The sequence below is a fragment of the Ochotona curzoniae genome, unplaced genomic scaffold (genome assembly GCF_017591425.1).
Source record: "Ochotona curzoniae isolate NIBS_2020 unplaced genomic scaffold, NIBS_Ocur_1.0 contig_43, whole genome shotgun sequence".
NCBI lineage: Eukaryota > Metazoa > Chordata > Mammalia > Lagomorpha > Ochotonidae > Ochotona > Ochotona curzoniae.
In genome coordinates, this window is record NW_024466218.1 from 11,627,021 (window position 1) to 11,650,300 (window position 23,280).

The window sequence follows — 23,280 nt, forward strand, 5'->3', positions numbered from 1 at the left end:
AACATCTGTTATTCCACCCATTGCACTGGGTCCTTTATTCACAGTGTCTTTGTTTCATGGTGAATCCTTACAGTAGTCGTGTGGTTGGATTTTATGGTCTTCATTTTTTCATTTGTGACGACAGAGGGTTGAGAGTTTTGTTACATGTTCTGGATGGCAGAGCCAAGGGATGTTGGAGTCCATTTTGAACATGGGTGTGACCAATCCCAAAAGCTGTACTCTTCTGCCCTCCCCAGGACTTCTGGGCAAAGGGACTTGAAGTATAGTGCAGTGTATGCTATACTTCAAAAATGTACAGCAAAAGTGCTGGCACTTTTGGTGACAGGAGGTGGCTTCAAGTGAGGTTGCCAGGCCTGGTCTACAGCACTGCCTACAGGTGGAAACAGTGCCTGTGCGCACTGCAGGGTAGCTTCAGAACAGACACCTTTGTGACCATCATCCGTTATGGACACTCCAGCTAGCACAGGCAACACTAGCATGATACGGGTGCTGGAAGTCCTTCCACAGCTGTCTCCAAAGAGCCAGTGGGGGACAGGGAAGATTTGGAGGCTTGCCTTTCAACTGTGTTCCCTTCTGAATCATCACTCAGCTGTGAAAAAATAAAAAGTTGCAAGGATTTCTTAGATCATAAGCCCATCCAGTAGGTGAGACCTGGATGCAATTTCTGTACCCTGGAAGCAAGGGATGCTGGGAGAATGAAGAATGGCAAGATGAGACTGTGGAACTCAAGACATGAGGAAGTCTTGATAGAGGAAGGTAACCTAGAGTTGCTGGGACAAGCTACCCCTTGGACAAATATGTCGACTCATCTTAGAGTGAGGTTGTATGTCTCCAAGTATCCACCCCTTGTCCATGGAATTAACTCAGGATGACACTTCCCATCGTCCAGGAGAGTGTGAAGACGCTACTTTTGCTCATCTCGTGGTGGAGTCCAGTGTCTCCCTAGCCTGTATTGCAGAAGACTCAGGCTTGGTGTTGGCCTGGCTTTGTTGGGTCACCTGGGGATCCCCTGGTATTCACCTCCACTGAACCCTGGGAATACATGGCAGATTCCTGGGAACTGACTGGGAAACAGCTGCAGGTGGAGGCCTCCCATCACACAGGTGTCAGGTGTCAGGAACATCTATAGTATCACTTCCACTGAGGATTCCTCTGGGTCCTCGCCCAGACACATGGCATTTTTTAAAGTCTGTGTTCCCAGGAAGTTACGTCTCTCATGATGGGAATTAAATATAATTGTTTTTTAGTTAAGATTTGCCCTTTAGAAATATGAAACTGGCAAATGAAGTATTCATTTTTCTCTTGAGTTCTTGATGTGAATTGCAACAATGTTTTCTTGAATCATGACTATTGGAGATGTGTTGCAAACTACGAATCCTTGGGGTCAGGAGAGGGGTGTTGGTTTTGTTGTTTGTGTCCATTGCCCTGATCTTTTGTGCCAAGATTGAAACTACTCTCACATATCATTCAACATTATCACTGAGGCTACAGCCAGCTAGAGAAGGGGAGAAAACCTTCCCAAAGTGGAAGGACTAAGCAATTATTTGGCTAACAAAATGGAACTAGGTATGCCTATCTCTTTCTAAGGTTGGGGAAGTTAGCAAGCCCAGCACACAGTACATCGGAAACAGAAGCCCTGAGGCCTCTAGACCCCATCATGTGTAACCTTGTGCAGGCCACTCAACTTCTGATAAGACTTTAAAAAATAAGCACACTTATAAACTTTATTTATAAGAGAAGGACACTCTCACTCAATCCCAGTTCCCTCCTGGTCAGGTCTTTGGCACCCCTGGGAAGCCACATGGCACAGTGGTTAGGAATGTGGGTGTGCGTGGTTAGTCTCCTGGCTCTGTAATTGTGGGGATAAAACTCTGCCTCTCTGAACCTTAGTCTTCTTTCCTGTGGGGCTAATATAATGTTTGTCTCTGGGGTTGTTTTGCAGTCAAAGACTGAAATATCTCAAGTAGCAAGGCTGTTAGTTGATGGCACTCCAAAGACACTCAAAACTAGCAACTGGTGCTCTAGCTGCAGCTAGAATTTGGGAAGATACATTGAAGTGTTAGGCCATACAGGTCAAATACTACTGTTACCAGGAAAGCTCGGTGGGTTCTTTCTTCAGCTTAATATAGAAATAAAAAGCCAGAAGTCAGTTCTAGACAGAGAAGTTTTATTTGCAAAGTGACCAAGTGAACCAGGAAAAAAGAGGAAATGAAAAAGCACTTCCCGGGAGAGTCCTGGGAGGTGGGGTGCCCCCTGAAAGGAGAGAGGGAGAGACATCAGAGGTTTTCAAAAGGGTCTTGGGGTTTTAAGCCTTCCTTGACTCCTCCTTGTCTGGGTGGGAACCTGCAGGAAAGATGTTCCCCTTTGGTGGCTTCTCAACCAGTTAGGAAATGGCTGGGCAATTCTTGTACCAACCACCTGAAGGTGTGGCCTAGATTTTAGGGAGTTTGGATGGTCTCAACTATGATTTTGGCTGCTGCCTTGCAATATCAGCATCCCATATGCGTGCCAGTTTATGTCCTGGCTGCACTGATGGCTACTCAATAATAAACTCACCTGCTAGTGATATGCAAATGATGCTGTGCTCATTTGGTGAGAAAACGAGCAATTTCTGGGTGAAGCCCTTTCAAGGTAAATGCTGGTGTTTTCTTATGGATAGAAAGTGTGTTGCAAAAAAGTCCCTGATTGCAAAAGTTTGTTAAATTGCACGATAAAGTGCATTTTAAAAAAAAGATAACAAGAGAGAAACATATTCTGGGGAGGGTGTGAACTGAAGAAATTAAGTTTCTCTCCTTTTTTTTTTTTTAGTTTAGGTAAACGATTTTATTAATCAGGGGAAAGAGAGTCTGATGGACTATTCTCTGGTGGGAGACACCCCAGGACCACTTCCACATTGGCAGGGTGACCCATGAGGGAAATCATTTACCTTCAACGGAAGGTTCAGATGTTGCTGTAGTGCTGATGGCCAATGAGTGGAAGGTGTGAAGGTTCTGCTTTCATTCTGCTGGGGGCTGTGCCAGGCTCACAAAGCAGGCCATCAGGTGAGGGAGATGAATGGCCCTTTAGGATGCCTGTTGGGGTAAGTTCACTGCCGGCCCTGGGGTTGGGTGGCTTAGAGCTGGTGTGCAGGGCAGCTGCTAGAACTAGCCGGGGAAACACTGCTTGGTAAGGCTGATCACCTGAGAAGGTTTCGAGCCAGGCTTGAGGACTCTTCGCTTTTTGAAACAGCTCTCAGGTGGTAGGGGGCGTGGCCTGGAGCTTCCAGCACAGGTTTTCAATCTTAAGTCACTTGAGGAAGTTTAAAAGCCTCCCAGCCAGCCAAGCCTTAGAGCGTGAGATCCGGACGTGGGCTGTGCGCAGGCGTGCGGAGTGAACTCTTCTGGTGACTGCACTCGGCAGTCGCGGTTGAGAACGTTTAGCGTCAAGGAGACAGGAAGACAGCACCCCTGCTGCAGAGAGCCCTGTGCGGGTTGGACCGGGAGCCAAAAACACCGCAAATGCCATTAGTGTGGATTGTAGGATGGGGTGAAGACGGCTGCAGGTAAGAGTGGGAGCCTGAGTAGGGCTGTGAGGTGCAGGCTGGGATCAGGTGGCAGTGAAATGACTGCGACCCAAGCTTGCTCCTCCAGGGATGAACGGAGGAGGGTTGAGACAGGGAGAGGAACTCCAAGCAGAGAGGCCGCGGTCACAGGTGGCCCTCTGCGGGAGGGAAGGACGGAGGGGAGAGGCTTTGGGCCTACACCTGGTTACAGAGGAAGCCGGGAGGATTGAGGCCTGGGCCATGAGATTGAGGGTGCTGCAGCTGTGGCCTTGATTGGTGTTAGCGAGATGATGTTGTGGGGTGAAGGCTCCAGCGAGAGCGAGAACCAGCGAGGCTATGGAGCAGGCCCAGATTGAAGAGGAGGGAGATGAGGTTTAGATATGTTTGCGCATGGCGCTGTCTAGCCACACTCCAAGTGAGTTGGCTAGTGGAAAATGTTGGCCTGGGACCAGGTGAGGAGCAAGGACCCAAGAGGCCTGCACAGTTCCTTGGAGGGAGGCAGCCATGTAGTCTGCAGGTCTTGTCCCTGCTGTTGCGCTGCAGGAGCGGGGGACATCAGATGCCCAGGACCAGGCTTAGGTAACCCAGGAACCAGGTACCTGAGTAAGGGGTCTGGTTGAGTCACATGAAACCAAATACTAGGAACCTAGCTTTTTGAGCCTGTTTTATCATAGAAAAAAGTGGATATGAAGAGGATGGAAAGATAGGCTACACACACTAGGAGGAAATATTTGCAGAGCACACATCAGATAAGAGACATGTAGCCAAAATAAACTACATACTCTTAAACAGCAATAAGGAAGCAGTTGGATTTCAAAATGAGTGAAAGATCTAAAAAGACCCCATACCAGAGAAGCTTGGTGGTAACTAAGCATATGAAAGGATGCTCAACACTGTGTGTCTTTGGGGAACTGCAAACTAAAACAAGTCAGATATCATTATACAACTGTTAGGATGGCTGAGCTTCAAGACACTGGCAACACCAAATGCCAGCGAGGGTGTGGAGCAGAAGGGCTCACATTCATTCCTGGAGGGAATGCAGAATCCACCTTGCAAGACAGTCTTGTAATTTCTTACAAAATTGAGCAAAGATGTGCTAAACAATGTAGCCATCACAGTTCTAGGCATTTGCCTTAATAAGGCAAAAACTTAAATTCACACACAAAAGCCTGTCCATCGACATTTCTTGTTTAAAATTCTGTTTATTTTTGTTGGAAAGGCAGATAGAGAAAAGGAGAGACAGAAAGATCTTTCATCTGCTGGTTTATTCTCCAGGTGGCCACAATGGCTGGAGCTGAGCCTATCCAAAGCCAGGACCTAGGAGCTTCTTTCAAGTCTGCCTTGTGGGTGAAGGTCCCAAGGCTTTGGGCCATCCTCTACTGTCCTGCCAGGCCAGAAGCAGGGAGCTGTATGGGATATAAACCAGAGCCTATGTGAATCCCATCTGTTTCTAGGCAAGGATTTAGCCACTGAGCTGTTGAGCTGGGCCCCAGATTAGAGTTTTAAAAAATATATTTGGCTGTTTGGATTTGTGTGGAACTTGTGGATATGAAACAATGACTGATTCCCTCCCCGCCCCTCCCGCACCCCAGTAAACCTAAATGAATAGTCATTAATCGGAAGTTTAAGGGTAGTGTATTGATTCCACAGTGCTGATTTTATCTTTCTGCCCTGCTATGCTTAGGGTCTGGGTCTTTCCATCTAGCACCATATTAGGGTAGGAAGCTGTATGTGGATCAGGGGACTATCTGCTCTGTTGCAACAGAGAAATCTGCAAACATGACAGTTTCAATAAGACAATGGTTGTTCAGAAGTAGGCAACTCTCAAAGGGGACTGCTCCAAGGCCATGGCAGCCTTAAAGGGAGGGTTCCACCACTGGGCACATGAGGGCTGCTTATGCTCTTACAATCTCCCCTGTCTCCAAGTTCCAAGAGGGAAAGGATGGAGGGAGTGCATGCTTATTCCTGGTCATGTAGTTTTCACTGCAAACCACTGTCTAGCCATTAGGCTGTTGATCTCGTGATGAAGTGTCTTCAATCCATATGAATACTGAGTAACAGATCGTGATCCCTGCTGTTACTGCTAGGCTTGCTGTTTTAAAGGACTTTCCAGAAGACACACCCAACAGCTTCCACTTGCAGCTCACTGACAGGAACCATGCTGCATGCTGGTAACCCTGGAGATCATGGAATGTCCATGTCCATCCCTTTAAAAGGCAGAAGGAGAAAGTGGGTGGTGTGTGGGGTCACAAGCAGTGTGTATCTCAGCAAGAAGAGAGGAAATTGCAAATAATGAATAATTGAGAATGCCATGCCAAAAAGTAAAGTAGGGAAACGAGTGAGGCAAGGCCAGGGGTGTGGCGAGGAAGGGAGCTGGAATGTCCTTGGACACAAAGGAAGCAGGATAGTAGAAGGGCACAGGCAGTCAAGGATAGAATGAAGGCTGGTGTGGAGTAGCTGCAGGCTTTCCCAGGAGCTGGGGATGGCTCCAAGTCTTCTGTCCCATTAGAGGAGATCTCAAGATGGAAGGCAAGGAGGGTGACAAGGTTAGGATGCCAGGGACCTCACATAGAGGGGAACTCAAGGAGGCCCACGTCCCATGTGTTAGAGCTGGGGCTCTAACATTCCCAAAAGTGGACAGGAGCAGCTCTCCATGACTATGGATGAGGTTAGGCACTTGGAGATGAGCCCAAAGTCTAGGTGACAGTGGAGTTTTGCAACATGTGAAACGGTTCCTCAAAATTTTAACAGATCTAGTGAAAACACATACCACAGAATGGGAGGAAATACTTATTTATCCTATATCTGACAAAAGATTAGTATCCAGGCTATATGAAGAACGCTTAGAACCTAATGATAAAAATGAGATGATAATCCAGGGCCTGGCATTGAGCCTAAACGAGAAGATGCTCTTGTCTCATGATAGAGTACCTGGTTTGATTCCTACATGCAGATCTTGATCTACCTTCGACTAATATAGACCTAGGGAGGTAATATTGTTGGCTGCACATGTGAGAAAGATAAGTTGAACCCTGGTGCCTGGCTCTGACCCCAGCTGTATGGGCTTTGGAAAGTAACCCAGCAAATGGAAACCTTTCATCTCTCCCTTCCCCTGCCCGTCTCTCATAGCCCAATGAAAATCTGGATGAATGTTTTAAGTTGCTATTTCTTCAGATGGGATATACAAATGGCCAACAAGCACAAGAAAAGACAGCCTTGCGAGTTATTAGGGATGAGCAAGTCAAAGCCACAGAGATGATACTTCACACCTGCTGGGAGGCCTAGAATCAGACAGATCATAGTGAGTTGAAGAGGGTGTGGACAAACTGGAGGCTCCTTTGGTCACTGAGAGCATAGAATACTGCACCACTTTGGAGAAAAGTCTGACCATTTTTTTACAGTGTTAGACCTAGCTAGCCATTCCAGCCCTGCAAGTTGACTTCTAGGTGTACAGTGGTGAGAACTGAGACTTGTTTATACAAAACAGAACACATGTGTTTATAATACTATAATTCGTAGTAGCCAAAAAGTGGAAGCAAGTGTTCATTAACTGAGGAATGGATAAACCCAATGTGGCTTACATGTACAATGGGACTTATTCAGCAGTAGGAAATGAAATTCGAATACTCACTACAACATGCTTGAATTTTGAAAAGATGGTGGAGGAGGTCAGGTCCAAAAGGTCACATACTGTATAATTCCATTTATAGGAAAATCTAGAAAAGCAAATCTATGGAGACAGAATACGTTAAAAGTTACCCAACTGGGTGTGGGAACAGCAAAGAACTGCAGCTGAGCATGCAGTGTTTTTCAGGCTGATAGAAAAGTTAAAAAATTAGTAGTAATAGTTGTATAAACATAATAGTGATCAGTGAATTAGGAGTGTTCAAAATGTTTATGGAAAGTGTGTAATGAGAAAACCATGCATGGATTTCACATTTGTTTGTGGCAAGACTTCTAATTGCATTTTCATGAACTTTCTGAAAGCTCCATATATCTAGATTAAAAAAAATATCTGTTTATTTGAAAGGTGTTACAGAGCCAGATGAAAAGAATGATCGGCAGCGGGTGGGTCCCAGGACGGGGTGTCTCATGCCTGGATCCCATACGCCCGCCATCATGGGCACATGGTGAACCGGGCTTGGGCCTGCCGGGGTTCCAGGGCTGCTTCCTTCGGGGTGAGTACACCGGCCGAGGGGGGAGGTCTCTGGAGCCGGGCTAGGCAGGCCCACCGCTGCTCTCATTGGGCGGCGGACGGGATTGGGGTGGAGCGCGACCTTGGGCCTGGGAGCTTACACCTCCCGTCGCCTCTCAGCAGCGGGTGGGTCCCAGGACAGAGCGTCTCATGCCCGGATCCCATACGCCTGCCATCATGGGCACATGGTGAACCGGGCTTAGGGCGCCAGTTGGTGCCAGGCTTTGCCTGCTGGCCGCCTGGCAGGGGAGCTCTGGGATTTTGGTGGTTTGAATTGCTGCTTATGTGGCTCCACGTTGAACCCGATGTGTTTCTGCAAGGTGAATACATCCTAAAGTTTCCCAATGACAGTTACTCTTCCTTTAAAGAATGTGTTACCACTTAGCAATGCTGACCACCAAATACCAGTTCATGCTAAAGCTTTGGCATGGGTCTTGTCCAGTAGACACACTAACTGGATTAAGGCTACCGCCAAGGAGCACGTGGGCTGGAATGGGGGCTGCGTTCTGATCAGGTAACAGTGAAATCCCCCTTGGCACAAGTGTGGACTGGGACTGGACGCACCAGGCTGGACCAGACCCCAGCACTGTCTGGTGCTCCTGGAGGACCAGGATAGAAGTGGGACGGATTATGCTAGGTCGCAACCCCTATTGAACCATGTGTGAGCCGTATGTGGGAATGGACTGGACGAGCCATGGCTGGGCTGAAATATCCAACAACAAGAACCAGCTTGGGTCGAAAGCTAGTCAGGAACTGGGCTAGGGCTGGCTCATGGACCCACTGGCATGCGCAAAATCCTGCACTGGGAGAGGTTCTGATGGAGGATCCTGGGCAACTCCTCTGGCAGGACACAGACCCCACGGGTAAGCGCAAGAAGCATGAATGGAAACAGCCCAGAGCAGGCCACAAGAAGTTTCCCACTGGCATACATTAGGCATGGATTGGGGACAGACCAGGCTAATCAGTTAACATCATCCCTGGCAAATCCGAGCACCAGAGCAGAGTAAGGGTCGAGCCAGGTTTGGTTGCGATAAAAACCAGTCCACACTACAGAATGCCAGGAGGAGGTTGACTGTGCTAGATGTGACTGCAGTGCCCATCCAGCACATGTGAGAAACAGGAGGGGAGGGGACAGAGCCAGCAGGGGAATAAGGGGAGGTTCCCCTGCTGGACAGCTACTCCCACTGGAGAGCATGAACTGGGATGGGGGCAGACCAGACTAAGCAGGGCTACAACACCTGTGCGCCTCATGTGGACTAGACCAGGGAAAAGCCAGGATGGGTTGATTGTTCCTATGGGTGCAACCTACAATTAGAATGGGAGAGGGCTGTTTGGGCATAGCCGTAGCATCAGCTGGCAGAAACTGGCACTGGGGGCTAATCCTGTCAAGTTAAACTGCAGAACCACCTGGAAAGTGCACAATCCGGGAGTGAGAGACCTGGGAGGGAAATAGTGGGTTCCCCCCTCTTGGGTTACCACTGCCACGGGAAGGCACGAGAAGTAGGACAGGGGCTGGGGTAGCTAGACAGAGAGGCACTCAACCACACCCGTGAAGGCTTGACGGTTGAGCTGGGTAGATGGAGCCAAGCTTCAATGCCATTTGCCATGTACGAGAACCAGGGGGGATGTGGGTCGGATTGGACTGGTCTGCCACACATACTGGCAAACCAGGGTAGGGGGTTGACCTGGTGGGGGTTATTGTGGGCCGCTCTCATCAGGATGCAGCTCCCACTGGTTTAGGTGAAGACCAAGTATGTGCTGTGCAGAACCAGGCTGGACTGCAACACCCATTGGTTCCAGTAGAAGGCGGGGCTGAAAACAGAACCAACCCAGCAATTGCAACTACCAGCTGACTGGGTGATGGAGTGTGCTGGGCCCTGTGCTTGCTGGTGCATATGAGTATCTGGCCTGGGAACACCTCAGACAAAGTTTCTTTGGTGATCTCCCCAATTGAAATGCCAGACTCAAAACCCTAACCATGAAGGGACGGAAAATGGAACAAGTTAATTAACCACCCCAGCTATAGGTTGGCAACAAAATACCGGGCAAATAGAGACGCTATGATGGACAATGTCAATTAATGGATTTTTCAACAACCTCATCGTGTTTGGAGAGGCAAGATTGGCAGCAATTTCAAAACTGGTGACCTATTGAAACCACTTCACCGAGTATCTCGGAGCATGCCCCACATGCGGGACTTGGGGTGGGTGGGAAACCGGGTGGGGCTTCTCCCTCAATATCCCCCTCTACCTCAGATATATGAAGGAAACAATATGGAAATAATAGTCTTACCCACTTTCCTGTAGCCCTTGACCCTTTATGCACAAATTAACCATGTAAAGATTGTTAAAAAAAAAAAAAGATATTAAAAAAAAAAAAAAAGAAAAGACAGAATGAGAGCTTCCATTTATTGGTTCACTCCCTAAATGACCACAGTGACTGGGACTAGGCCAGGTCGAAGCCAGAAACCTAGAACTCCATCTGGATATTCCAGGTGGGTGACAGGGGCCAAGGCACATTAGCAAGTGGAACAGTTGGGGGTCCAGTGCTGTGGTATAGTGGACAAAGACACTGCCAGTGGTGCTGGCATCCCATATAGGCACTGGTTTGAGTCCTAACTGCTCTTCTTCCAATCAGGCTCCCTGCTAATGTGCTTGGGAAAGCAGCAGAGGATGGCTCAAGTGCTTGGGCCTCTGTACCCAAGGGTGAGATCTAGAAGAAGCTTTTGTCTTCAGATCAGCTTCTCTCTGGTCATTGAGGCTATTTGGGGAGTGGAAGATCTCTTATCTCACCCTGTCTCTGCTTTTTTCATCTCTTCCTTCCTTTCTCCTCCCCGCTCCTCTCTGCCTTTAAAATACATAATGAATCTTAAAAGTGTACAACAGTTAGGACATGGACTGGGACTTGTATGGGATGCTGACATTGCAGGTGGCAGCTTCACTTACTATGCAGCAACATCAGCTCTGCGCCAAACAGGTTGGTTTTATAGCACTTAAATTATAATTCGTGATGACTTTGAATTATAATTCATGATGACTTTAAAGGGAAAAGATGTCCACCAGTGACTATGGAAGAGAGGCTGAGCTGGAGACAGATTGTGCTGTTCTTTGGGAGGATTCCCAGCTGTGGAGATAAGTGGGCTGCAGAAGAGGAGCCAGTGAACTGTGCCATGTGAGGACATTCACTCGGCTAGCCTCAGTGTTCAAGTTGGGACAGGAGGTGAAGAGACTAGAAGAACAAGGAAGCAGTGTGTGCTGGTGGCCTCTCTGAGAGAATGTCCAGGAGGCAGAGCTGGGTGGTACCTTTCCTCAGAGCTCCTGCTGTACACAGGTGTCCTGCTTTGGGTCCTTCAAGTGAGTCACCTGTGAGTCTTCAGATGCTTTATACCTTGTGGGTAAAGTTGGTGACTCAGTCCTTTGAGGCCAGTCACCCCCCCCCCCCAAGGATATATACAGGATATAGAAATAAGAGTTTCCTTAAAATATTAGATTGTTTAATGAAAAGTGAATTCATGAGATTTAGGATTTATTGATTTATTTGAAAGTCACAGGGAGAGAAGAAAAGGAGAAACAGAAATTGAAATTTTTCCATCTGTTGGCCCACTTCCTAGATGGCCTTGATGGCCAGAGCTGGGCCAGGTTGAGACTAGAAGCCAGGAACTCCATCTGATTCTGCTACATCAGTGACAGGGGCTCAAACACCTGGGCCATCTTTTACTGCCTTTCTCAGGCCATTAGCAGGAAGCTGGATTGGAAGTACAGCACCTGGGTTATGAACCAGCACCCATTTGGGCTGCCACCACTGCAACTGCAATCAGCAGCTCTTCCGCTATCCCACAATACAAGCCCTCAAATCCCTTGGATTTAAATTTATTCTTATTTATTTATTTTATTTTGAAAGGCAGAGTTGGGCCAGGCCTTGCCTTGAATGCCCTGGGATACTATATGGGAGCAGGTTCTAATCCCGGCAGCCCTTCTTCCCATCCAGCTCCCTGCTTGTGGCCTGGGAAAGCAGTTACGGATGGCCCAAAGCCTTGGAACCCTGCACCCGCGTGGGAGACCCAGAGGAAAGAGCTGTTGTGGTAACTTGGAGTGAATCATCCAGTGGAAGGTCTTTCTCTTTGTCACTCTTCCTCTCTGTATATCTGATTTTTGTAATAAAAAAATGAATCCTTTTAAAAAGGTAGAGTTAGGGGACCGGGATTTGGAGAGAGAAACATGATCTATCGATCTTCCATCTACCAGTTTACTGGTTCACTTCCCAAGGGCTAGGGTTGGGCAGGCTGGAGCACGAGTTTGGAACTCCGTCAGGGTCTCTCACATGAGAAGCGGGTGGTCTAAGCATTTGAACCATCTTCTACTGTTGCAGATGTGTTAGGTTGCTGAATGGGAAAAAGAGCAGTTGGGACTGATAACTAGTGCTGCAGTGTGGGATCTGTGTTGCAGGTGGCAGCCTAACCTGGTATACCACACTGCTGGCTTCCCAATTATTTTATCTATTTACTTGAGAGGACTGGAGGGAAAGAGAGAGCAAGAATGAGAACACTTCCCCAAATACTGGTCCACTCCCCAATTAGCAGTTTTTGGGCCTAAGAGCTTGAGTGTAGCTAGGAACCCAATTCCTGTCTTCTCATAGATGATAGGAAGGCAACTACTTGAGGTATTAGTGGCTGCCTCTCTGAGTCGTGATTGGCAGGAGGCTAGAATCAGAAGTGGAGCTAGGAACTGAACCCAGGCACAGTTATGAGCTGTGGGTGTCCTAGCTGTGATCTCAACTACTAGACCTTGCACCTGCCTTGTGTCCCCTGACTTTTTTTAATGAGAGAAGAGGGGGGAACATTAAATAAAATGCATAGATTGTAGATTTTTGAATGGGCAGTGAAGAGAAAGAGGACAGGGAAAAAAGATAGTGGAGAGAGGAAGGGATGAGACCGGGCAGGCTGAAACAAAGCGAGGAACAGAAGGTGAGGATGTGCAGGCATTCAAACAAAAAGCAGAAGTGACTGCAATGAACATCCTGTGACACTAAACAAGAACATTGCCCACATTTTCTCTCATTTACCATCTGCTGGGAGTGTCCACAGCACGTTACTTGGGTTAACTGATTGAATTCTTACACCACTAGGAGAATATTAATGTCCAATTTTTTTCTTCCATGAAGCATTTTTTATTTTAATTTTTTTATATTTTGACAATCTTTACATAGTTAATTAGGGTAAAAAGGTTTAAGGGCTATAGGCAAGTGGGTAACACTATTATTTCCATATTGTTTCCTTCATGTTTAAAGGGGGGTATTAAGGAAGAAGGTCCACTCTCCCCAGGTCCCGGATGTAGGGTATGCTCCGAGGTTCTTGCTCAAGTGGTTTTGATATTTCAACAGTTATGAATCACTGCCAATCTTGCCACTCCAAGCACCTTGAGGTCTTTGAAGAATCCACTGGTTGACAGTCCATCATAGAGTCTCTGTTTGCCCTGTATTTTGCTGCTAAGATATAGCTGAGATGGTTGGTTGACCTGTTCTGTTTTCTCTCTTTTCTTGGTTAGAGTTCTGAGTCCAGCATTTCAGTTGGGGAGATATCCAAAGAAACTTTGTCTGAGGTGTTCTCAGACCAGATTCTTGTATGTGCTAGCAAGTACAGGGCCCGGCACAATCCATCAATTAATGTCCAATTTTACAGACAAGGAATCCAAGGTTCCTTGGGAGATTACATTTCCAAGACCACACAGTCAACTTTCCAAGTCTGTTTTTCTCCTCTACAGTGGACAGGGAAGACCAGAATGCGTCTGGAAATGGATGTGATGACAGATAGCTTCTCTTGTTTGGGCTTTGAGCTTCTGAGCAAATGAATTTTAGCACCATCCTTTTACTAGGTGCTGGTTTGTTCAATTCCTCCTTCATAGGCAGAGTGCTGGTTGAGTCTTGGAGTTCTGGATAATCACTTAGGAACTTTATATTCAAGGGGCAGCTGCTGGAGGTGGGGAAGACTTCTGTGGGATGTTCAAACCAATAATCCTTTGTCAAAAGTTAGGGTTCAGTTTTTCTAACTGGAGTTGAGGAATATCTGGAGGCATCAACTCTATTATTGCCAGTAAAGGTCATCAAGCCCTTGGCTCCCTATCACTCAATGCAGTCATGTAAAAGCATTAGCTGTTATAGTCCCTAGGCTTTTCTTATTCTTGTGAGGAAGTCCTCTTGCGAGACAGGATCAGAGAGGAAGTACACAGGCATCTGAGGGCTGTGTTGGCTTTAACCAAATTTCCCCCCTCAATAGGACGTAACTGTATAATTGGGGAACCAGGAAGTTTGGGAAGTCCTTGAGCATAAGTACCACTCGTTCTTGGCAAGTGAGTCCTGACTGGAGTCTTCTGGGGGGTGTACATCTGCTTTAGTGAGTCCCCTGATCACGTGAGTGGTGTTGGCCTTGGGTGCGGGCAGTTGATGGCTATGGTTGCGTCCAACAGCTGGTGATGTTGCCCTGGCATTGTCAGTGCTGATAAACAAGGAATCTGATTGTCCCTGGGGAGTTTCAGGTTACATGGAATTGTTTTTGCCTTCAGTTACAGGATTCCAGTAGTTGCTGCATTCCCATTTCACTGACCCATGAAGAGGATTCAGAAGAAGTGGGAACCATGCTACTGATTTAGAATTCCAGAACCAGGAGAAAGGGCTTGGGAAAGTGCTCCCAGCAAATTCACTTTGTTGGCTTCTTCACTGAATCCAAGGAGGTAGATACCAAAGATTGTGTTAGGGTTCTCCAGAGAAATAGCCAGTATGAAGGCCACCTGTCATCAGCTGTCCAGAGAGATTTACTTATTTGAAAGAGATCGCATAATCATTCAATCTGTTTTTCATGCATTGGCTCACTTCCCAATGTTTGTCACAGCCAACAGCCAGGACTAGGAGCTCAATCTGCATCTCCCAAGTAGGTGGAGAGACCCAAGTCCTTGAGCCATCACCTACTGCCTCTTGGAAATCAAGGTAGGACTCAGATGTAGGCACTCTGTTGTAGGCTGCAGGCGTCAAAAGTAGAGGCTTAGCTGCCTTGCTACAACATCCACCCTAGAGAGCTGTAATGTTTTTTTTTAATATTTATTTTTATTATTTTTTTTAATTGGAAAGGCGGATATACAGACAGGAGAGACAGAGAGGAAGATTTTCCATCCGATGATTCACTACCCAAGTGAGCGCAATGGGCCGACACTATGCCGATTTGAAGCCAGGAGCCTCTTTCGGGTCTCCCTCGCGGGTGCAGGGTCCCAAGGCTTTTGGGCCGTCCTCGACTGCTTTCCTGGGCCACAGGCAGGGAGCTGGAAGGGAAGCGGGGCTGCCGGGATAGAACCGGTGTCCATATGGGATCCCGGGCGTGCAAGGCGAGGACCTTAACCACTGCGCCACCACGCCGGGTCCAAGAGCTGTATTGTTAAGAAATTGATGTGCTTATATTTGTGGCAAGTGGCAAGTCTGAACCCTGCAGGGTAGACAGCAGGCTGGAGGTAGAGGTAAGGTACTGTTTTTCTTTTTAAATTAAATATCTACCTATTAAATATATAGGGAAGGGGAGACACAGAAAAGTTTTTTGTCTACCGATTCACTCCCCAAATGACCTCAATAACCAAAGCTGAGCTAATCCAAAGCCAGGAGCTTCTAGGTCTCCGATGTGCAGGGTCTGAAAACTTTGAGCTATCTTCCACTGCTTTCTCGGGCCCTAAGCAGAGAGTTAGAAGAGAAGTGAAGCTATCAGGACTTGAACTGGCACCTGTATGGAATGCTGGCACCACAGGTGAAAGATTAGCCTGCGCCACCATGCTGGCTCCTATGCTACTTCATTAAAGCAGCTTCTGCTTTGTGCATCTTTTAGGAGTCCAGCTCGGGGTTGATGTCAGTAGTTGTGTGGGTTGAAGGAGCACCTTCCTTGGTGGCAGCTGTAGAGATTATGGAGTAAAGGCTCTTGGGTCAGTCTCCCTGGGTTGAGGCTGAGCCTGAGATAATTTCTTCTGCATCCTTCATTCTATTATTGAGTTTCCATGAAAATCTCTGAAGATGTATTGATTTATTGCAAAGTCACATATACATAGAGAGGAGGAGAGACAGAAGAAGATCTTCTGTCCAATGATTCACTTCCCAAGTGGCCACAATAGCCGGAGGTGAGCCGATCTGAAGCCAGGAGCTCTTTCGGATCTCCCACATGAGTGCAGGGTCACAAGGCTTTGCGCCATTCTTGACTGCTTTCCCAGGCCACAAACAAGGGAGCGGGATGGGAAGCAGGGCTGCCAGGATTAGAACCAGTGCCCATGAGGGATCCTGGCATATGTTTAAGGCGAGGACTTTAGCCATTAGACCACCCCACTGGGCCCTCCACTGAATTTCTAATTTGCTCTATTGCATCCTTCATTTCCAAGAATAACTTGGCTTGATTTTGTTTCAGTGTTGTTGCTATTTCCTGTGTGACATATTGTTTAAATTCCTGTGTATGCTTCTCATGTTGATAAGAAGCTTTGTAAGAAGCATTTTGAATTCTGTATCCCCCATTTTCTTGATATATTCCTCAGTTAACTCTGAGGTTGGCAAAGGTTTTTGCTTCTTTGCATAGGGACCTTCAGTAATATTCATTGTGCCATTGTCTCTTTTGTTCTTGGTCATTGTACTTCTAATGAACAGATCCTTTTCCTTAGGGCAGATTTCTAAGCTGTGTCAACCACAGGTCTGCAATTCAATTTTACTTATTGTGGTTAGTACACAATTCTTTGTTTGCAGTCACTTGTGCCATTCCCTCCAGTGAGTTTCAGATCTGGGCTCTTATGTTAGACATCCACTGTGGTCTCCATAGTCCCAGCACCTGGCTCAGCACTTCACCTCACGTGATCCTGGGCTGTTGTTGAACCATTGTACGATGTTTCTCCCACTTCTGGTTCAAGAAGTTCCTAGGATTAGGGAGACACCAGGTATCCTAAAATAGCTAGGTTGTTGGTGGTACTGATCTTACTGGAGCCTGCTGGTCATTACGTCTGAGGGCCACATGGACCTATTTTGAGTTGTAAGATGCCAACATTGGTATTATTTTTGATGTGGGACCAGTTCAATGCACGGATCTCAGTGAGTTTGCTCCCAGCTCAGCGTAGGTGCAGCTCACTCTCATCCCTGTAGTCTTTTGCCGCACTGTACAAAAAGCCTTTGCCACACTGTACAAAATGGTGCCTGATATGCCAGTTGTGGGGTTCTGGATCTGCTGGCTATTAGGTCTGTGGGCTACCGGAACTATTTTTGGAGGAACGTGAAGGATGCCATGTCGATGCAATTCACTGATCCCGAAATGAGTTCGCTCCCAGCTTAGTGCATGTGCAGTCCTGTCCCAAAGCTTTTGCCTCTCTACACAAGATGGCACCCAGTTAGGCTTTACTGGGGATTTGGGCTGTGAAATCCACCCTGTTCCTGGACCACCCGTTTGGGATCTGCTGCTGTGTTTCTGCTCCTGGTTGAATCAAACAAACCAGCTGGATGAGCAATTCTTAGTCTGGGTTCACCTCCTGAGTTCCTGGTGAACTAGCCTTCCCACCTGATTGCTGGTGGAGTTCTGGCCCCTGATGCAATTCAGATTACTGCTGGCTGAATGCCATTGGAATGTCTGGTCACTGCAACACCACCCCATTGTTTCTGCTGCTTTTCTGTGTCTATCAGTCTCCAGGTTCCTCCTGGAGACTGTTGGTTTCTCCTCTATTTCCTGTAATGTGCCCTCCTTGCTTCACCCTGGCTAATGTTTCTCCATCTGTTCAAACATGTCCTCACCTCATTCCACCATCTTCTACCACATCCCTTTAAAATAAACCTGGGATTCCCTTGTATGGTTTTTGCTAGCTCCATGTTTTGCTTGAAGCCCTGGGATGGGGACCCCTTCCCTCTGGGCAGCTGCCACAACCCTGGGCTCCCATTTCCACACAGGTTTCTTCAACTGTAGGAGTTCACAAACAGGGTGAAGTGGGAGGGAGGTAGAACATGAAAGCAGAGGAATCATAAATGGGAAGATTGGTAGATGAGTATTAAAGCCTCTTTTCTTGTTCTTTGTTCTTTCCCACTCTTTTGGAGTTTAGCTTGACTGAAATGATTGGCTGCGTCTTGGCACATGAGCTTGGGAGAAACAACCCTAAGGTGTCTGTGGGAAAACTGGCCTAGTTTGCAGGCAAGAGCTGGAAACCCAGAGAAACTGTCCTGTGCATCTGCTTTCTGTGTATGTGCTCTTCCTCACAGGGCAATTTTGCAGTTCACACATGCAAGCTGGGTCTATCCTTGGACCCTTTGCACAACTTGTTGAGACTGTGGCATTCAGAAATGAATTTCCTAATCATCTCATGCCTTCCACCCTCCTGTAGCCTATAGCACATGTGCTTTGTCTTCTCTTCACTTGATGTGTTCTGGTGAGGTAAAGCTGCCACTGATGTACATGTCAGAAAATTCTTGATTAGAGCATGAGGATAGACTGTTCACAGTAGGAGGGGCTGGATTTAAGGCAGGAGTACACTAGGTTTCTGCTCCTGGGTTGTCACCTGCCCAGCCCTGAATAAGGCCATACACTTGAAGACTCCTATCCTCATCCCATACTTTGTGTTTCCTACTGCAAAACATCCCCTGTGTTTCACAGTTACTAACAAGAGGCAGTTCAATATTTCCAGTCAAGTGCTTAGTTGACTAGTCAGCTCTCACAAGGAACAAATCAGGATTTTTCAGTTTTTGCTAGATACAAAGTGACATTTAAAAGACTAGCATTTCTGACCTAACATTTAATTACAGAAACCTTAGAGGACTGGAATTTCTGCAGATGGACTAGGTGTTAATGTGATCCTTTTGAGCATCCTTAGAGCAGCCTTGGGAAACATAAAACAAAGAAGTAGAGTAAAATGGGAGCAGGTACTCACAGTGGATAGGGACTCTGGACAGGACTTTGGTTTACAGGCTTCAGCCTGGCTTCAGGCTCCAGAACAAAATAGCTGTGTACCCTTTTTCCTAAAAACTATTTTTAACAAATCATACTTTCCTCTGTTCTAAAGAATAAGAATTGTAACAAAGGCCGTACTGCTGAGAATTAGTCACAAGTGTTAGCAGTGTGGCCTGGAATATGTGGCTCCCTCCTTCCATCACAATGACCAACCCAGGGAGCAGGAAGGCCAGGCCTGCTTCTGTTACTGACCAGCCCTGGTGGCAAGGGGTGAGGCTGTGTCTGCCCTTCTCTGGCCTTTACAGCCTTTATTGCTCCTGGGAGCTTGCTTCTGTTTATGCTCTTTGGATTACTGCTATATGTGGAGTGGCTTACTGCTATATGTGGAATGGCCCATGAGGAGCGAACTGGTAGAGGCCCATTCTTTCCCCTCCTCCTGAGAAATGAAGTGGGAGGGAGGCCCAGGGGACTTTGAGGTGGTGTGGATTGGCACTGTCCAGCAGCATTCTTTGGCTGACTCCTTCTTCCCCAAACAGTCATGAATTATTACATGTTGAAGTAGCTCCTCATCATGATCCCATGATGTGTTTCCTTCCTTATTTCCAAAAGGTAAAAATAGCCATGGGAATGAGCATGCTGATTAGCATTGTTACATCCCAGGGATTTCACTTCATGGGCTTTGATTTAAAAATTTCTCAACATGGTCAAACTTGGATTCTTCACATTCTATGGATGAAATGGGTGTTGGGATTTCTCAATAAGGTACCATGTGCCTATAGCAAGATCAAGCCTAATTTTGTATTTGGAGTCCTGTGATGTCACATTATTATGGAAACATTAGTCTTTGATAACTTATTTGAAAGGTGTAACAGCAGAGGGGACAGAAGAGATCTCTTGTCTGTGGATTTACTCTTCAGATGACCACAGCAGCCACCTCTTGGTCAGGTAGAAGCCAGGGCCAAGCAGCTCTCCCACATGGGTGGGAGTGTCCCAAGCACTGGGAGCATCACCAGCTGCCTTCCCAGGGCATTAGCAGGAAGCTGGATTGGAAGTAGAGAAGCTGGACCTCTCACTGGCCCTCTAACACAAGCTATGGGTGCTTTGGTTTTACCTGTTGTGCCACAACATCAGTCCTTTAGAGTAGATTCTTGCACACTTGAGGTCCATGTACAGGTGGGTGTGGCAGAACATCATGTTGACTGACAGCCTGCCTTGTCTAATGTCCCTGTTTTGTCTCCTGTGTCTGTTAGGCGGGGCAAGAAGCACAGCATCATCCTAAGAACTCAGCTGTCCGTGAGAGTCCATGCCTGCATCGGTGAGTGAGATCTGTGGAAGGGGATACTGGTCATCCTGTCTCAGTGGCCAAGCACGTGATGAGAAGTACCACTGTTCTAAAATGAGCTGGTCACTGTTAGGTGGTTGATGGGGGCTAGCCCCCATTGTGAACTTTTGGAGTTTCAGTGAGGCCATTTCTAACAATAATTTCTGAAGCCCCATTTCCTGCTGGCTTCTGTGCAGTTGGGTGGTGCCTCAATCCTGAGAATCTTGAGAGCCTCCTGGTGGCTCCACGAAACTCACTTGTGGGGCAGCAGTGGCTGAGGCTCCGAAGGATTGAAGGGAAATCTTTTGCGCCAAATGGAACACAGGTAGAAAGAAAATGTGGTTTAGAACAGTTTGAATGTCGCTACTCAAAAATGCCTCTGGGGTCATTCACAGTTGTTTCTTCCCGGACCTACTGGTTTCCCACCTATAGACATGAGCTTAGTGGCAGTGAAACCAGATGTCTGTGCTAAGTGCACACTTCTGTGTGAATGGTCTCTAATACTGTGGCCTGCTTTCCTCCTGGCATTGGACCAAGTTGAATCAAGAATATAGTGGCATAAAAAAATAAAAAGTAAAGCTTTGGTTTATATATTCTCATTGCCGGGTAGTTTTGCTTTTATTTAGTAAGTGTTGTGGTCATCATGCAGCCCTCCAATCAGGGGAACCTGAATCCCTCTTTTGAGCCCTAGTCTACACCTGGCTCATGGTGTTTGTAGGTGGACTTTCTTTCTAGTCCCTCCTCCTCCTTGATTCCATTTTGGTAACTCTGTTTGGGCAGGGAGTGGCTAGACATGGAGTAGAATCTGTGTGATTATGTGAGGTTGTGTCTTGAGTGATAAATCTATCTTGTTTAGTAGTCGTAAAGTTATCGAGTAGGTGATTTGTAAGTCTCAGACTGAAAGGACAGGAAGTTGTAAGAGATGGTGAAGTGGTTGGAAACAAAGCAAATCAGTGAACCTGCAACCAACATTGGTCATTCTGTTTCTCAGCAGAATGAATGACCATAAGTTGTTCATGGCTGTTTGGATATATTTACTTAGTTGCCTCTTACTATCTGCCTGGTATTTTTCCAGTTCTTTTGTGTATATAAATCACATCTACCTAAAGGAAAGGCCTGGCACCAGGACTTTGGATAAACTTCCCCTCACCCTCATTCCTGATCTAGAACAAATCCAGATATGTAGCTTGTGCTGAGTACTGTTCAAGTTAAATATAGAAATACAGCTGATAACCACTAGAGATTTGGGACATGAGTGTGAAGTGGTATTTCCTTGGACTAGGCAGGCAGTGGAAAGCTGACCTGCACTAAAATAGGTTAGATCAGAATTTGAATGAAGTCTTTTTAGGAAAATTAACTTTTTTTCTCTTCTCAGTACTTGCTTAAGATATTTCAAGTCAGGGAGTATGGCAAACCTGCCATGTTCTTGGCCTGCTGCAATACTGTCTGTACCCCAGTCTGTTCTATGCTAGGTAAAAAGCACAGCTGCTGGCCCATGTGTACCAGGCACCAAGAGTCAGCCAAACCCACTCTCACCTGTGACTCACTTTGCTGGGTGATGACCTGGTTAGTGTGCTTGCTCCCGAGCCCTCCTGTGCCAGTGATGGTTGGAATAATGTGACTGCATGAAATGCTATTTAAATATTTTCTAAGTTGATTAAACGTGAGAGTCAATGCTTTGAAAATAAGATTACATGGAAGAGTCACTCCATTGATGACTTTGGAAAAGACTCAAAACGTGTCACTATCAAAACTTAGATCAATGTAAATGAGTTATGACAACCGTAAAAGGAAGGGATATTGTAAAGATTTATAGGGCTTCTGCTTCTGTCTCAAGTTACTTGGCTCTGAAGAGATAGAAGTCCTAGAGCGTGTTACGGGAGTGGTACAGGGAAGGCCTGTGTGACTTTTGTTCAGAGAAATATTTGTGCCTTAGCATAGGCAAACCTTAATGTCTGGTAATCGTGGCTGTAGCTTAAAATTTTTAGGTGTGCATGTATTCTTGCATGAATTTTTAAGTAGCAGAAAATCATTTAAGAGCACAAGGAAGAGAGAAAAGGAATGTTTGTGTGTATTAATTTGCTACTAAAATGTTGTCAACATGCATGGCTGGAGCGAAGAGAGGATAACTCAGTTCAGATCTCCTACCTGAACTGCCCCACTGGCTCCAGGAAGCTATCATCAGGAGCTGGGAGTTGGATATTAAATCTAGACACGTTAATGTAGGGAATGGACACCTTAAAAGGTGGCTTAACTGCCAGGTCAAGTATCTGTCCTGGAAATTCTGCTTCAATTAGTTATTACCAGTAATTGCTTCAATTGTGCTGATAAGAAGGTTTGACTGTGTAAATTAACATTAGCATTCAAGGAGGAAACTTTTTTCTTTATATTGTGAACCTTCTTTCTCAATCCATTCCCTGTTATTGGTAAGTTCTGGAATAGATTTATGTAACAGTACTGAATGTTACCCTTTGGTTATGTATAGAAAATGGAAAATATGCATCATATTTGTGAAGTAAATATTGAGACAGATCGTTCCCTTTTCCAAAAAGGATTTTTTTTTGGGGGGGGGAGGGAGAATTAAAAAAAAATCTGGAACAGTCTTAAGTTGAAATGACATAGGGAAGCATGACAAGTTCTTTAAGATTCCCCTATCATGTGAGACATAGTTGAATTCTTACAAGCATCAAATGCACTGGCTGCTCTCCCTCCAGATGTGGCACACTATGCAGCTCACCTGCAGACCATCTTTCCCAGCTAGCATTGATAAGGATCCAGGGTCCATTGGAGTTCTGTGGTTCTGAAATGCTATCTCATCAATTTCTACACAGTGATGTTTTCTTTATCGCCCATTCTCTTCTCTTCATTCTTGTTTCTATTAAGTATAGGAATGCTCAGAATCTGGGGCTGTGTGCTGATGAATTGGAGGTGACATGCATTTGGAATTCTCTCCTGTTAACTTAGGAACCCTGCAACTCCTCAGGAGGAGAGTGGAGGGGAACATTCATGGTCAGTGACCTAGCCAACTCATGAGCTGGGGGGCTGTTTTTTGTTTATTTAGGGGGGTGTGTTTTGGTTGGTTATGACAAGCAGCATGGCGGGGGTTTGGTAGTTCAAGGTTCTACAGCTTTTGGCAGGAGTTTGAAATGAGATTTTGATACACAGAGATGGCCTAGGCGTTTGCACCTTTCTGTTAGTCTCCATTGTACATTTCTTTTTAGACTTTTATTAGAAGCAGTTGATGTAACTAACCGTGGCAGAAAGGCATGTCTGGCCTTCTTAACCCTCTTAAAGAA

The 23,280-nt window shown here is 46.4% G+C and overlaps 1 protein-coding gene across 5 annotated transcripts in view; it reads left to right on the forward strand.

The window, feature by feature from the left end:
- The window catches only part of FHOD3 (formin homology 2 domain containing 3), a 431,569-nt gene that overhangs the window by 47,694 nt on the left and 360,595 nt on the right, over nucleotides 1-23,280 (forward strand). For all 5 annotated transcript variants that reach the window (XM_040984913.1, XM_040984917.1, XM_040984914.1 and 2 more), the window contains exon 3: nucleotides 19,914-19,978. In XM_040984913.1, the coding sequence (XP_040840847.1) occupies nucleotides 19,914-19,978 (65 nt within the window). The remainder of the gene's footprint in view (nucleotides 1-19,913; nucleotides 19,979-23,280) is intronic.